Below are 18,024 nucleotides of genomic sequence, written 5' to 3' on the forward strand. Positions count from 1 at the left end.
TGAACAAACATTCATCACTTGAATTTAGTGTGATTTCTATTTAAGATCTCATTTAAAATTTCTTGAGTCAATTTATGAGTATCATCAAATTATGTCTATAGTACATATTTGGACCAGCAAGGTAGCTGAAATCTTTTTCCTTAGGATAGCCAAGTGGATTTCATGAGTTCACTGCCAGAAAAAACAGGACCATACTCTCACACCGCCACCTTTGTATTTAAGTGTTGGAGCTAATCACTCTGGTAAGAGATGTTCGGTGGGTATCTGCTACACCCATCCATCTGCTCAGTAGAGGGTATAGTGTGATTCATCTGAGTACTAAACTTCAGAGGTCTAAATTGCTGATGAAACTGGTGTTCAGACCATCACAGAATAAGCCAATCATTCTACACTCACCAAATCCTATTAGTAGCTCTTGGCATATCCCCAGTCAAGGTGTTAAATCATCTGATTGGGTGGATGTTTTAACACCAGGTAAAACTATCCAGAGATTTAGGTGTATTATCCATCCCTCCCCCTCCCCAGAGGAAATAATCAAGCTTCTATGATATTAGGCATCACATGGTGGTAGATGAGCTTCATTGTTCATTATAATTCTATCGCTTTCAAATGACAAATTCCTTCTAATATTTAGGGAGTGGTGCACTAAAAATCTCTTGGAATTCCTGATGCCATCCAGAAGAAGGCAGTCCACTTACTAATGACTCTCTCTCTCTCTCTCACAAACACACACTTGCAAAGAATTCCTGTAATTACTTTCTTATAGATGATCTGTTCTTGCATTAAACCTTTTTCTGTAGGTATTTTGGGAATGGCTAGTATAATTCTTTTCTACTAGCCTTCCCCCCAAGGATTATGACCTCCAGTTCAGGAAACATATCACCTCTCCCATTCATTTCCATTCTGCACTCTTGCATATTTTTAATACGTTTTGCAACCTCTCATGTGGGATTGATATTTAAAAAAAAAAAAAAAAAACTTGCATAAGCCAATGATTACTATGGTTGATCAGGATAACATCCCATTGGTTGTTAATTCTAAATCACATCTCCATTTCCAGTATTATATACAGCTTATAAATTAGCATTTATTGTTTTTTGCTTGTAATTATTAAAATCATTTTAATTTATTTTTAGGATGATAGATACTTTTTGAGTGGATCACTTGATGGAAAGCTGCGATTGTGGAATATTCCAGACAAGAAAGTAACTCTATGGAATGAATTAAGTGGCCAGACAAAACTTATTACTGCTGTAAGTTTTTGTCAGAATGGAAAATTTGCTGTTGTTGGTTCTTATGATGGTCGCTGCATTTTTTATAATACAGAGGTAAGCATATATGTTTTATTTACTATTGTTGATGGTTAACACTCAGTGTACAAGTCAATTAATCTATTATTAATCATTTCTTTCTATATAACACATCCTTGTATATGTAGTTTTAATTCTGAAGATCAGAGAATTTTCTCATAATGGATAGGGTGTGACTCACTCATTGAAAAATCAAAAGTACCTGATTGGTTACATATCTGATGTGATCCAGCACCTTTGTTTGATTTTGCCGCTGTTTAAGATCTGTTTGATGCTTAATAGATACAGTGATCTCTCAATTATTCCACCTTGAAATAAAGGAATCTTCAATTGATCTACCCTTAACTACATTAGTATGTCAACTAACTTCTGGTATAACACCATGCGGTTGTACTTTGTTATCCAGTCCTTCAATTATCTCACTGGCAAATTGTGCTCTTGTTGTTGTTGGATGATTAAGAAATTACTATAATTAAGTTCATTGGAAATACCTTAAAATAAAACCCATCAAAGTAAAAATCATCTGAAAAAGTGAGTAAAACATATGAATTCCTTAATCTAATTCTTTACTAGGATTAAATAAAAGATTATATAAATAAGATAACCAACAGTGTACATTTCTTTTTGCATGAAAGAAACAGTAATTTATAATCATGATTATTTTACTCACCAATAAATTAAAGATGCCAAGAAATTATATTCTTGATGTAACCTTTATCCAAGTGTAAGAAACTAAGTTTGCACATGAAGTAACTTCACGGCTGGGCAACTCATAGAGGCTAAAGACTTCATATCACTTGCCTTGGTATCCCATAATGCAAAGTACATATCCTTACTTACATGTATAATGCTATACATTATGAGAAGATTCACCACCCAGATCGATTTCAGGCTTTATTGAGGTCTCATCAGTGGGAACCAGACCCAGAAGTGATGCCAAGTTGAAGTAATGCAGGAGTCATATTTCCACATACAAGTAGCCAAAAGGTGTAACACCTTATTACTAAAATACTCTGGATTAGAGATAGATGAAATTTAAAGATAGATATCTTTAAATTTTGCTTCATGTGCAAACTTTGTTTTCTAATACTTGGATAAAAGATTAAACGAAGAACATAATTTATTGGTATCTTTAATTTATAATATAACCAAGTGGAAAAACTTTCAACATTTACTCACCAGTCCTTGTAATGTAAATAAATAACTTCAAAAAAAAAGTAGAATATAGGAAGAAATCTAATTTTAATTTTAATTAAGCACATTTTAATATGATAGATTTATTATTTTATGTGAAACATTAATTTATTTGATGAGAAGAGCATTTCTAATGAAGGCTGAAATATTGCTATGGCCATGCAAAAAAAAAAAAAAAAAAATTCAGAGTTATATTTCCATATACAAATAGTCAAAAGGTGTAACACCTTATTACTGAAATACTCTGGATTAGAGATAGATAAAATTTAAAGATAGATAAAAGTTGCTTCATGTGCAAACTTTGTATTCTAATACTTGGATAAAGGATTAAACCAAGCATATAATTTATTGGCATCTTTAATTTATAGTATAACCAAGTGAAAAAAAAACTTTCAGCATTTACTCACTAGTCCTTTTAAAGTAAATAAATAACTTCAAAAAAAAAAGTAAAAGGCAAGAAGAAATCTAATTTGAGTTAAATATTAAAATTTTAATTAAGCACATTCTAATATAATAGATATATTATTTTATGTGAAATTAATTTATTTAATGGAAAAGCATTTCTAATGAGGGCTTAAATATTGCCATGGCCATACGTAAAAAAAGTGTCACTATGAAATCTTTACCGCATTTAGTATATAGCAGTAGTAACAAGCAGTGATGACAGCACACTGGTAAAAAACACTGACCAGGCATGCAGTCAGGAATACATATTAATACTTGAAGAAGAAAAAAGCCATCAAAGGCTTGAAATGTGGAAAGGCAGCAGGAGTAGATGATATTTGACCTGAAATGCTGAAGTATGGTGGTATAAGAGTCTTACAGTGGCTGCACTGCATAGTTCAGAAAGCCTGGACAGAGGGACGAATTCCCGATGATTGGAGTAGAGCTCTCATAGTACCCATATATAAAAAGGGAAATAAAACTGAATGTGAGAATTACAGAGGTATTTCCCAACTGATTGTTCCTGGCAAGATCTATGCAAGTATACTTGAGAACGGTTGAGAAGAATTGTGGAAGAAAATCTTGGTGAAGACAAGCAGGATTCAGGCCAAATAGAGGCTGTCAGGATCAGATCTTCACTTTACGACAAATAGTCGAGAAAACATGGGAATATAACAAAGATCTCTATTTGAGTTTTGTAGATCTGGAAAAGGCATATGACAAGGTGCCAAGAGAGAAACTATTCAATACGCTGCAGTTATATGGTGTCAACGGGGCATTATATCAAGCAATACTTATTACTATTACTATTATTACGAGCAACTCCAGGGAGTCATTAGACTCATCGAGGGAGGCCCCAAATCATATTCATCACAACTATTTGACATTCATACAGTATCTATCATACCTCGCCTTAAACTCATTCACTGTCACAGCATCCACTACAGACTAGGGAGCGCATTCCACTCATTCACTATAAAAGTAAAGAACCCAGCTCTAACACCTTTACTAACCACACTTTTGCCCAGTTTCCATGGATGTCCCCTAGTCCTCCCACAACCAGCCCTGTTCTCAAAAATATCTTCTGAATTAATTTTATAGAAACCCTTCAGTAATTTGAATGTCTCAATCATATCTCCCCTCCTCCGCCTATCAACCAATTTTTGCAACCCACAAATCCTCAACCTGTTCTCATACGGTTCATTCCACAGACCTGCTATCATCATGGTCACTCGCCTCTGGATCCTCTCCACCTCCTTCCCATCAAGAAAAAACCTAGGTGACCAAATCTGAGCACAGTAGTCTAGATGGGGTCTTATCAAGGCTCGATAGAGAGGAACAATAACCTGCTTGTCTCTGCTTGTCAACGTATTCTTCAGCAACCAAGTGATTTGATGAGCTGTTTTGGTCACTTTTGCAATGTGTCCCCTAAATTTCAATTCCTTATCTACCAACACTCCTAAATCTCGTGCCTCATCAATTTCCTGGAGCAGGGTTCCACCAATGCAGTAAACTGCCGCCAATCTTTTCACCCCAAAATGCATAACCTTACATTTTGCCACATTAAACTGACATCCATTCTCCTTAGCCCAGACCTCCAATCTATCCAAATCATCCTGCAAAATTTTGACGTCATCTGCATTCACTATTGCCCTACCCAACTTCGCATCATCCGCAAACAAATGAACTGTTCCTCTCAGATCATTTTTTATATCATTTATGAACAAATTAAACAGCAGTGGTCCAAGAACAGATCCTTGTGGCACACCACTAGTCACAGGTGAGTAAACCACTCTCTGATATCTCTCCGTCAACCACCCTCCTATCCATCTCACTACTTAGTCTTTATTTGAGTTGTAAGTCAGCAATTAGAATTGAAGGAAGTACAGGAAGATGGTGTAATGTTAAATCTTGTGTGAGACAAGGATGTACATTATCCCCTCTGTTATTCATTATCTATATGGATCACATTATGAAGGAAAGTGGTATTAAACATGATATCAAAATTGGAGATGTTAATGTCAGCTCTTTGCTTTATGCGGATGATGTTATACTTCTAAATAAATCCACTACAAGTCTGCAAGATTCTCTGACTAAATTGAATAGCTGTTGTAATAGATATGGTATGAAGGTCGGCAATAAAAAGACAAAGACAATGAAAATAGGCAGAATCATTGAAAATGTCAACTGTGTTGTGAATGGAGAACCTTTGGAACAAGTGAAACATTTCAGCTACTTAGGCACGATTTTTTACTGAAGATGGTAAATTAAATATAGAAATAGACAACAGAATCAATAACGCTGGTATGGTGGGAAGTTAATTGAATAAATTCATATGGAATAAGAGAGAAATTAGTCGGAACACTAAATTAGCTGTATACAAGACAGTGTTCAAACCAGTTTTAACTTATGGATCTGAGAGCTGGGTCAGAAGTAAAACACTTGACCAAAGACTAGAGACCGTAGATATGAGAGTCCTGAGAAAGATTATAGGCGTGAACAGATGGCATCAATGGCAATATCGTACTAAAAACAATGATATTAGGAAAGAACTTGACATTGTCAACATCCAGGAATGCATTACTATACATAATAAATAACGGAAAAACTCATGTAGAAATATTATTTAATAGTATAATTTTTGCCTGTGTGTCACAGGCATCTTCAGTACAATTAGGCACAAAAATTAAACACTAACTGACAATTCCAAAAAGCGCCACCTAAGTAGCTGGTGTAAGATAACTAAAAAGGTCAATAACTTCCCTAAAAAAAAAAAAAAAAAAAAAAAAAAAAATTAATACAATAAAAAGTTAGGAAAGATTAGCTGATTTGTAAAGTACTATCTCCCATAAAGGGGATAGACGTAAGCCGTCGGATCTGTTTAAGTTAGGAGAATGAAGTAGAGTTTCACATGCTTCTTTATAAAGGCGTTCCATGAGAAACTGACTTTTGTGAAGAACTCTTGTCTTTCTCCAATGAACTCTGTGTCTAGTGAAGATAGCATGTTCTGCAAGTCCAGACTTTTCAGGTTTAAAGTATTCAATATAAGATTGGTGTTCTTCTAGCCGAATGGAGGCAGATCTTCCCGTTTGTCCGAAATAACATAATCCACAAGAGCACGGAATCTGGTAGACACCTGGATGATTAAGATGTGGAAGCTTGTCCTTTGGAGAAGCGAGAAAGGTGGACATTTTTCTAAACTGTCGAAAGGCAACAAAAATATTCAGTGGTTTTAAAATTTTTGCTATACGTTCACTGATGCCTTGTATATAAGGAATGGTAATGCGCGTTATTTCCTCTGTGTTTGAAGAGGGAGACATATTAAATCTACTCAAAGTTCTTTTAATGAAGCAATTCTTATAGCCATTAGATAGAAAGGAAGAAGTTATGTATCGTATTTCTTTCTGTAAAAGATCGTCTGTAGAACAAAAGGAGTGGGCCCGATGAACCAGTGTTTTAATAGTTCCTGCCTTTTGACTAGGATGGTGATGAGATTCCGCATGGATATAACGGCCTGTATGAATCTTCTTTCTATAAACTGAGAAATGTAGGTTACCATCTGGTTGGCGAAGAATTAGAAGATCTAAAAAGGCTAACTGCTTATTTGATTCTACTTCTAGGGTAAACTTGATCCTAGGATGAAATGCGTTTAACTTATTGAGAAATTGTTGAAGTTCATCAGAAGAGCCATTCCATACAGCAAAAATGTCATCGACACATCTGAACCAATGAGTAGGTCTGGGAGAAATATTGTCAAAGATACGTTGTTCAAAATGTTCCATAAAGAAATTGGAGATAGCAGGAGAGAGAGAGGATTACCCATTGCTGTTCCTTCAATTTGTTGATACAACTTATTTTTAAAAGAAAAATAACCAGAATTTATTACAAAATCAAATAAGTTTACAATGTCTGAAGGAAATTCCTGTTGTAGTAATTCAATACTTTCCGAAAGAGGCACATTTGTAAATAAAGAAACAACATCTAAACTGATCATGATATCAGAAACGTCCAAATGAAGATCTGAAATTTTATTTTTAAAATCCAAAGTATTTTTTATATAAGTATCAGTTCTTCTAGTTGAAGAGGAGAGTAAATTAGATAAAAATTTTGAGATTTTGTAAGTTGGGCAACCTATACAATCTACGACTGGTCTTAACGGAATGCCTGGTTTATGAACTTTTGGAAGACCATACAATCTAGGTGGACGACCGAAGAAGGTTTTAAGTTTTTTCTTTTGATCTTCATTCCATGTAGATACATTATCTATAAGAGAATTAAGTCTCTTCAATTGACTCCGGGTAGGATCCGATGTAAGAGGCCTATAAGTTGAATAGTCGCGAAGTAAAAGAGACATTTTTCTCTCATATTCCTTCCTATCTTGAATCACTACAGCCTTCCCCTTATCAGCTTTCGTAATTATTAAATTATTGTTATTCTTCAGTGATTTCAATGCTTTAAATTCAGAGTAAGAAAGATTAGGACGAGGAGGCTTGGCATGAAAAAGAATTTGTGCACATTCAAAACGTAATCTATTGGCTGTTTTTTGGGGTAAGGATCGAATCCCCCTGTCTATGTTATGAAAAAAATCCATAATAGGCACCTTATACCGAATATGAGAGAAAAATGTCTCTTTTACTTCGCGACTATTCAACCAGATTCTACCAGATTCCGTGCTCTTGTGGATTATGTTATTTCGGACAAACGGGAAGATCTGCCTCCATTCGGCTAGAAGAACACCAATCTTATATTGAATACTTTAAACCTGAAAAGTCTGGACTTGCAGAACATGCCATCTTCACTAGACACAGAGTTCATTGGAGAAAGACAAGAGTTCTTCACAAAAGTCAGTTTCTCATGGAACGCCTTTATAAAGAAGCATGTGAAACTCTACTTCATTCTCCTAACTTAAACAGATCCGACGGCTTACGTCTATCCCCTTTATGGGAGATAGTACTTTACAAATCAGCTAATCTTTCCTAACTTTTTATTGTATTAATTTTTTTTTTTTTTTTTTTTTTTTTTTTTTTTAGGGAAGTTATTGACCTTTTTAGTTATCTTACACCAGCTACTTAGGTGGCGCTTTTTGGAATTGTCAGTTAGTGTTTAATTTTTGTGCCTAATTGTACTGAAGATGCCTGTGACACACAGGCGAAAATTATACTATTAAATAATATTTCTACGTGAGTTTTTCCGTTATTTATTATGTATAGTTATGTCTACTCACGGTTTACCTCTTTTAAAACTTATAGGAATGCATTAGCAGAGCTAATCTCAGGTGGTATGGTCACTTAAACAGAATGTGCGAAGAAAGATTAGCAAAACAAGTGTTCTCTGCCAGGTTGGCAGGAAAACGACCCAGAGGAAGACCAAGATATAGGTGGATTGATACGGTACAAAGTGCCTTAGATGATAGAAATATAAGATCTGATAATGTTGGAGGTCTTGACAAGTAACAGACTGATTTGGAGGAAAATTGTAGATAGGAAGTTAGTAATGATGTAATTTTTTTCATGTAGTACTATCATATCCTGTACACCCCTTGAGGGTACATGGCAGGAATTTGATGATGAAGTATGGAGTAATTACTTTGCTAAATGAAACAAGCAGTGATGACAGCACAGTGGTAAAAAACACTGACCAAGCATGCAGTCAGGAATACATATCCATACTTGAAGTAGAAAAAGCCATCAAAGGCTTGAAATGTGGAAAGGTAGCAGGAGTAGATGATATTCGACCAGAAATGCTGAAGTATGGTGGTGTAAGATTCTTACAGTGACTGCACTGCATAGTTCAGAAAGCCTGGACAGAGGGACGAATTCCCGATGATTGGAGTAGAGCTCTCATAGTACCCATATATAAAAAGGGAAATAAAACTGAATGTGAGAATTACAGAGGTATTTCCCTACTGAGTGTTCCTGGCATGATCTATGCAAGTATACTTGAGAAACGGTTGAGAAGAATTGTGGAAGAAAAGCTTGGTGAAAAACATGCTGGATTCAACCCAAATAGTGGCTGTCAGGATCAGATCTTCACTTTACGACAAATAGTCGAGAAAGCATGGGAATATAACAGAGATCTGTATTTAAGTTTTGTCGATTTGGAAAAGGCATATGATTAGGTGCCAAGAGAGAAGCTATTCAATACGTTACAGTTATATGGTGTCAATGGGGCATTATATCAAGCAATAATTATCTTTGAGTTGTAAGTCAGCAGTTAGAATTGAAAGAAGTACAGGAAGATGGTTTAATGTTAAATCTGGTGTGAGACAAGGATGTACATTATCCCCTCTGTTATTCATTATCTATATGGATCACATTATGAAGGAAAGTGGTATTAAACATGATATCAAAATTGGAGATGTTAATGTCAGCTCTTTGCTTTATGCGGATGATGTTATACTTCTAAATAAATCCGCTACAAGTCTGCAGATTCTCTGTCTAAATTGAATAGCTGTTGTAATAGATATGGTATGAAGGTCGGCAATAAAAAGACAAAGACAATGAAAATAGGCAGAATCATTGAAAATGTCAACTGTGTTGTGAATGGAGAACCTGTGGAACAAGTGAAACTTTTCAGCTACTTAGGCACGATTTTTACTGAAGATAGTTAATTAAATATGGAAATAGACAACAGAATGAATAAAGCTGGTATAGTAGGAAATCAGTTGAATAAATTCATAATATGGAATAAGAGAGAAATTAGTCGAAACACTAAATTAGCTGTATACAAGACAGTGTTCAAACCAGTTTTAACTTATGGATCTGAGAGCTGGGTCAGAAGTAAAACACTTGACCAAAGACTAGAGACCACAGATATGAGAATCCTGAGAAAGATTAGTGGCGTGAACAGATGGCATCAATGGCAACATCATATTAAAAACGAGGATATTAGGAAAGAACTTGACATTGTCAGCATCCAGGAATGCGTTAGCAGAGCTAATCTCAGGTGATATGGTCACTTAAACAGAATGGGCGAAGAAAGATTAGCAAAACAAGTGTTCTCTGCCAGATTGGCAACAAAACGACCCAGAGGAAGACCAAGATATAGGTGGATTGATATGGTACAAAGTGCCTTAGACGATAGAAATATAAGATCTGATAATGTTGGAGTCTTGACAAGTAACAGACTGATTTGGAGGAAAATTTTAGATAGGAAGTTAGTAATGATGTAATTTTTTTCATGTAGTACTATCATATCCTGTACACCCCTTGAGGGTACATGGCAGGAATTTGGTGATGATGACATTTTGTTTGAATTTTTTTGTAAAGATCATTGTAAACTGCATTGGTCTTGCTGCTTGTGTAGTAACAGTATCCAAGAGTCAGCATAAACAGTATCTAAACTTTGGTCACTATTCTAAAATCCATCCAAATGAATAAGCTTTTTTACAAATCCTTAAATAATTTCATGCTTCGTTTTATGTTTTTAGTATTTGATACTGCTAGGTGCACTTACAAGATGTGGCTTTAGTTTTCAACAAAACTAAGTACTCTCCTATCAGCTGACCTTCCACTCTTTTGATGACCAGTGTTTAGTTCTGCTTTTGATATTTTCCCAAAATTTTCCACTTTTGATATTTGCACAATGTAGAAGTTATGGCTGATGATCAGCAGAGTTTGGTTTCTGTGTGTTAAAGTTGAATATATATTCACTTTGAAACATAATTCATTTTTGAGTTTTTTTATGTTTTTAATTCACAAGATAAGATTAAGAAATTAAATATATTTATTTACTTAGTTACTGATATTCCATAGATTTATATCCTGCATCTTCAGAGAACAAAACCAGTTTGTCACAGTAAGCAAACAGCAAGTCAGGTGTAGTGGGAACTGTTTAAAATTGTAACAAGCAACCACAAAGAAACTGAAGTCATAATTGTCATCATCTATTGTTGGATAAAGAGAGAGAGAGAAAGATTAATTTGATCTTAAAATGACTGTCTCCCAGATTTTTGTTAAAATAATATAGCCTTACTTGTTGAAGTTTGGGGAATATTTTAATGCTACTGCTAATTCCAAAACATTAAGTTCTTTCTTCATCTCAAGAAAGAAGCTAATTACTGCCCTGAGCCATAGCTATCCAGTAAGTCCAAATGAAAAATAAGCAAATTATGTCTAAAAAACGTTTAATTTTCTTGACAAAAAGCTCTGGAAAGACTTTTAATGGGATTATATTGATCATGTGCATATAATAAACAACTGGTTTCACCAACTAAGGCTGTTGGCATCTTCAGGGTACATAACTGATGCAAAGCACTAAAAAGTAAAAAACCTGTTACAAACTATAATCAACCGATTCCAATTATATTAAACAAAGAACAGAGCGCGTGCATGATATCACTTGTTGTTATTTACGAACGTTCTATAGTTGGCACTATAATTCAGTTCTAGCGAGTTGAAGGATCTGATAAGGGTCTTCCAGATCACGGGCAAGATTAGTCCTTGGTTCCTGTTAAGGTTTTGTATACAGCAGGCAACTGTTGTGGCCTCCTTAAAAATTCGGGAGCGGAAGTCCTCCTCCATGTAAGGAAGAATTGTGCTTCTATCCCACTCTATGGTATGGTTCGTTCTTAATTATTCGTTCGTTCGTTCGCTGTATACAGAACCTTAACAGGAACCAAGGACTAATCTTGCCCGTGATCTGGAAGACCCTTATCAGATCCTTCAACTCGCCAGAACTGAATTATAGTGCCAACTATAGAACGTTCCTAAATAACAACAAGTGATATCATGCACGCTCTATGCATGTATTGTACGCGCTCTGTTCTTTGTTTAATATAATTGGAATCGGTTGATTATTAGTTTGTAACAGTTTTTTACTTTTTAGTGCCTTACATCAGTTATGCACCCTGAAGATGCCAACAGCCTTAGTTGGTGAACTAGTTGGTATAACATAGTTGTTTATTATATGCACTTGATCAATATAATCCCATTAAAAGTCTTTCCAAATTATGTCTAAATTAGAACCAGGTGCCTCTCTTCCCATGCTACCAATATCTAGCTAGACATAGTTGGTATCTTGAAAATTCAAAGCCTCCTAAAAAAGAATGTCTTATCCTGAATTAGCTGCACGTAAGAAAGGTGGGGGAAGCAGTAACTTCCTTATTCCTAAACGTTAGTGTTCTTTTCAACTTTTGATTATCACTACCCCTGGATAATTCTCTGTAATTTCTGTTGGTCCAAACTATCAACAGACTTGACTAATCATACCATCTTTTTAGTATTTTTTTAATGAACAAAAGGCTTTGTTGATTTCTTAATTATTTGGTATGCTGTTGTATGATTATTTTTATTAGCATTATCCTCAGTTTCTTTGCATTCTTTGGATATTTTTCTCATAGTTCTAATTCCAAATTTCAACATAAATGTTGTTAGGACTAAATTATAGTCACTTCCATTGTCAGCACTTAGGAAAAATCTAGTTCTTGCTGAGTTTTAAAACAGGATTTATATTTAGTTTTTATAAGTATATAATCAGTTAAGTTCTTCCATCTGGGGAGATCCAGATCCATTTTTGTGACACTTTTATATGGGGAAAGTTTGTTGGTTATGGTAAGATCATTCTGCAATGCAAATTCTATCAGTTTCATACTTCTGTGATTTGTTTCTCCTAATCCAAAAGGGCCAACAAGGAGGAGAAAATTTCTTCCTATATCTATTCTAATTTTTGCATTCTAGTCCTCTGGTACTATTAGAAAGTCTTTCTTGGGTGTATCAGGGATCTGTTTATTGATTTAGTTATCAAAGAGATCTACTTCCTGATTATCATATGAGGTTGTTGGTGCATATGGCAGTGACAGCTAAGAGGAAGGCAAAGCAGAAGTGGGATGAGTCAAGAGTGGAAGAGGACAGAGAGGTGTACAGAGAGAGAAAGCAAGAAGCCAAGAGAGTTGTGGCACAGGCGAAGGCCTGTGCCACAACTCTCTTGGCTTATTGTTTTCTCTATGATCATATCTCTATGATGGCATATCCAGATCTGTATTATCAATTAGAAACAAAGGAAGGACAGAGAAAAATTTACCAACTAGCGAAATGTAGAAATAAAGCAGCAAAGGACATCTTACATGTGAGGCAGATCAAAGACGCTGAAGGAAGAGTATCATGGAGGGATGTGGACATAAGAAACAGATGGAAAATATACTTTGAGGGACTTTTGAATGAGGAAAATGCAAGGACTCACAGAGAAGATGGGCAGCCTTCTGAGGGGATGGTGCAGAACATCAGTAGAGTGGAAGTGACGGAGGCCATGAAGAGGATGAGGAATGGAAAATCGGTGGCCCCCGACAGAATTCCAGTGGAGGCATGGAAGGCACTGGGGAAAGAGGGAATTGACCTGCTGTGGGACCTGTTCATGAAAGTTTGCCAACAGGAAAATATACCCGAGGAATGGAGGGAGAGTACTCTTGTCCCCATCTACAAGGGTAAAGGGGATGCACAAGACTGTAAAAATTACAGAGGAATAAAGTTGATGTCCCACACAATGAAAATCCTAGAAAGGGTTCTTGATGGTAGATTGAGGAAGGAGGTGGAGATTGCAAAGGAACAATTTGGCTTCATGCCTGGTAGATCAACAACAGATGCTATTGTTAGATCTGAAATAGGCGACTTCAAACTTTACTTGACATCACCATTCCAGAATCTAACAATTAAAAAAAAAAAAAAAAACATACATGCATACTTATCTTTTAGCAGTATAAATATGTTTTGTTTATAATAACTTCCTATATGATAAACTGTGAATTTTAAAGTTTTATATCTGAGTGTCTAGCATGAATGTAAGTCAGAAAAAGGGACAAAATAAGAGAGGAATTATTAATGAAATATTTTAAATGAAAGAATGCGTACTATTCAACAACATAGAGTAAAGATCACCACCCTAAATACTGTAAGATCATGGTTAGCACCCATGGGCATCACATCTTAGAAGGCATCATGATGCATACGTTCCCTGAAACAAGAAGTCCCGTATGTTAATCGGTGAAGTCACGCAGACGGAGACCAATGGGTGAGACGATAAGATATTTCAAACTCGGAAAGGTGGCCCTCTAGGAGAGCGAATAAAACCTGCGACACGGAAGTAAATGACCCCCGTTTTTTCTTGTTCCTGAGTTTCTCTCCGTGTACTCCGAGTGTTCGCGGTTCAGCTCTCATTTCTGAGGGCTGACTTACGATGGGGTTCGGTATGACACCGCAGTAGAGTTTCGGCAAGACTAACCGCATGGTGTGGTGAGAAGATCATCGACATAAAACCTAAGCAGAAGGATAGCGTCCAGCCCAGGCGGGCACGTGTAACCCACGTGGCGATAAGGTCGAGTCAACCAGATTCGAAACAAAGAATGAAGGACGGCAGAAAACCGAAGAAAGAGAATAGATAAGTACTCTCACTCGTTCTAGCCCCTTTTGAGAATTGACTAACATTTAAGAGAACGCAATCTAAGATTTGTATTAAAAAAAAGAGTGAAGAATTAAGATCTGTGTGAATGGCTGTTTTCTTGAAGCGAACTTTAAGGACTTTCAGCCAGATAGAGATTCTGTCATGTTTATCCCGAGAGAGGTTATAAAATGTGTTAAAGTACCTTAAGTGTCAAAAAATGAGTTGTAATCATAAATGTAATATGTATTGAGTTATTGAATTTACTGATACTTGGAAGTAAAGTACTAAAATGATTTAAGACTGAGAGAGTGAATGAAAGGTAGAGGTTTAACATTAGATTTGATGATCAATTTAACTTGTATGGCAGTACTAATTGAATTTAATAAATATTTTGATTCTTTAATTATATGTGTTTCTGATCATGATGATTGACCCTGACCCTTCATAAAACATCGAACCTAAGAACGTGTGTGTGCGTGCGGGGAATACCCCAATTGAAAGTAAGGGCACGACTGCAAATAAGAGTAAAATTATGCCAGAGAGCCCACGTTTCTAGGAATTTAATTTATATTGTTAGTAGCACCTGATATTCTATAATTAACCTAAAGGCAGTGTCTATCTCTAACTTTAATGCTCAGGCTGGCGCAATAAAAAAATAAATTTGCCTGAGTGACCAGGATAATTTATAGAATTCAGGGAACGGGTAAACTTCTGGTGGCCCTTAAAGGTTAAGTTACATAAGAAGGAGCATGAGAGAAGCAAAACATAAGGCTAAGTTTAGTATTAATGTGGATCGCATAACAGTGATGCAACCTACTTAAAGTAGAGACACATGCGATAGAACTTGATATTGCGACTGTAATAAGAAAGGCTAAAGTTAAATAAGTTGTCCTGATATATCAATGAGAGAGATACAAGATACTATATAGAAGAGAAGGGACACAACACTATCTTTGGGTTACGGCAGATGATGGAAAAGTATCGAGAGAAACAAAGGGAATTACATCTGGCATTTATTGATCTGGAGAAAGCATACGATAGAGTGCCAAGGCAAGAAGTCTGGAGGTGTCTAAGGGAGAAGAAGGTTCCAGAGAAATATGTCAGGTTGGTGCAGGAAATGTACAGAAATGTGAAGACAAGTGTTCGAACCTGTCTGGGACAGACAGAAAGTTTTTAAGTAACAGTTGGCTTGCATAAAGGGTCAGCATTAAGTCCATTTCTGTTTAATATTGTGATGGAGGTGGTAACAGAGGAAGTGAGAGAAGAAGCAGGAACTAAACTGGAAAGATGGAGATAAGTACTGGAAGAGAGAGAGGTATGAGACTGAGCAGAAGTAAGACAGAGTATATGTGTTGTACAGTGGGTGGTGGACAGGAGACAAATCTGGAGCTGGAAGGAAATGTCATCAGGAAGGTGAGAGACTTTAGATACTTAGGTTCAACAGTGGAAGAAGATGGAGTAGCTGAGAAGGAAGTGGGATGCAGGATACAAGCGAGTTGGAGGAACTGGAGGGAGATGGCTGGAGTGTTATGCGATAAGAGGATGCCGATCAATCTGAAAGGCAAAATCTATAGGACAGTAGTAAGGCCAGCTATTACATATGCTATAGAAACTATGGCCCTGAAGAAAAATAACATCAGCAGGATGGAAGTAGCAGAGATGAGAATGCTTAGGTGGATGTGCAGTGTGACCAGAAAGGATCGCCGAGAAATGACTATGTCAGGGTAACAGTGAAAGTTACGAACTTAGGAGCGAAAATATAGGAGGCAAGGTTGAGATGGTTTGGTCATGTGATGAGGAGGGAGGACGAATATGTGGGAAGAAGGGTCATGCAGATGGATGTGCAAGGAAGGCGGAAGCGTGGGCGGCCAAAGAAGAGATGGAGGGAGCTGGTAGAAGAGGACTTGAGGATGAAGAACTTGGATGTGTTGACAGCCCAAGACAGGAAGGTGTGGAGGAGACTCATTATCAACAGTGACCCCACTTAAGTGGGAGAAGCTACAGAAGAAGAAGAGTTGTTGGTGCATATGTTGGTGTTACGGCCGAGTCGGATAAAGGGAATGGATACACTATGATAATGTTGGATTTTTCTAAGGCTACCACATGATAGGCTATTGTGTAAACTGGAGAATATGAGATTGGAACATAATCTATTGACTTGGATCAGGAGATGGTTGACAGACAGATATCAAAAAGTGGTATGCAGGGTGTGAATCTGCCAGGTTTAAGGTAACCAGTGGTGTATCTTAGGGTTCAGTCCTTGGGGCATTATGGTTCAATCTATACATTAATGACATCAATCAGGGTCTATCATCAGATTTGCAATTGTTTGCTGATGATGCAAAGATAGGTAGGGCAATCAGGGATGCTACTGATATTCAGCAATTACAAAATGATTTGAATAGACTGGAAATCTGGGCAAACGAAAATGGCTGTCAGCTTAATGTTAGTAAATGTAAAGTTATGCACTTGGGCGTGATTCAAGTTCCAGAGGCATATTATATTAGCAGGGTTATGCTACAAGGAAAGTGAAGCGGCAAGGGATCTTGGTGTATTGGTGGATGAGAAATTAAAGTTCGAAGGTCACATAGCAAAAGTTGCAAATACAACTCAGAGGATAATTGCTATGTTGACATGTTAGGATAAGGAATTAATTTTGCCTCTTTATAAGGCTTTGATAAGACCACACTTGGATTACTGTGTGCAGATTTGGTCTCCCATGTTCCAAAGGGATAAAGAAGCTGTGGAAAGGGTGCAAAGAAAAGTTACAAAGATTATATCCTGATTATGGGATTTAGATTATGAGGGCAGATTGCGAGTATGTGGATTACAGACTCTGGATAACAGGAGGAGTGATATGATAGAGGTCTATAAACTTTTGAATGGGTGTTATAGTATTTCAAATGATGAAATTTTTCATTATATGGAAGGTGGGGAGAGAACATGGGGGCATCCATGGAAGTTAAGGTTGATCTCAGTCAAGAAAGGGTTAAGAGCTAGGTTTTTCTCCCAGAGAGCAGCGAGTGAATGGAATAATTTGCCCTTATGGGTAGTGAGTGCATCTAGTGTTAATGAATTTAAGGGAAGGTATGATGGCTGGGTTGGGTAATTTACAGCCTCCCTCGATGAGTCCTTGACTCCCTGGAGGTCTCAGATAATAATAATATGTGAGGATGGTCTGAAAAGTTCTCAGCCTAACAATGAAAAAACGAATTTATAATTTCAAAATTATTTTCATTTTTCAACATAAAATCTCCTTTAAGATTAATGCATTTATTCCAGTTCCATTATCCCGTCCCTGTAGTGGTTCTCAGTAAGATCTGCAAAATATCCTTCTACAGCTGCAACCACCTCTTGATTCAAAGAAAAATGCTGACTAGCGAGGAAGAGTTTTAGTTTTGGAAAGAGATAGAACTCAGAGAGAGCCAAATCTGGGGAATAGGGTGGATGTTCCAACAATTCATAGTGCAGATCCTTTAATTTTCCCATTTCTAAAACACCTTTGTGGGCAGCTGCATTGTCCGGTGTTGTGTCCCTTTCTCTATAAACTCTTAGTGTACCTATGTAACACACGTCAAGTCTCATTCAGGAAGTCATTGGTGTCTCCAAGCACAAAGGAATTGTCTCTGGGTTGAGCCAAGACCAGTGAAGCAAGTTCTTTGGAATCTCGCTTCTCGTAACTCTAGGATTATTTATTTTTTTT

At 36.5% G+C, this 18,024-nt stretch overlaps 1 protein-coding gene across 1 annotated transcript in view; it reads left to right on the forward strand.

Annotated features, from left to right (window-relative positions):
• LOC150095074 (WD repeat-containing protein 44) overlaps nt 1-18,024 on the forward strand; it is a 362,406-nt gene that overhangs the window by 272,539 nt on the left and 71,843 nt on the right. Inside the window, exon 16 of the mRNA XM_090411421.1 lies at nt 1,137-1,328. Coding sequence (XP_090267547.1) covers nt 1,137-1,328 — 192 coding nt within the window. The remainder of the gene's footprint in view (nt 1-1,136; nt 1,329-18,024) is intronic.

The sequence above is a fragment of the Typopeltis vanoorti genome, chromosome 21 (assembly GCF_054136105.1).
Source record: "Typopeltis vanoorti isolate ZY-2024b chromosome 21, IOZ_Tvanoo_1.0, whole genome shotgun sequence".
Taxonomy (NCBI): Eukaryota; Metazoa; Arthropoda; class Arachnida; order Uropygi; family Thelyphonidae; genus Typopeltis; species Typopeltis vanoorti.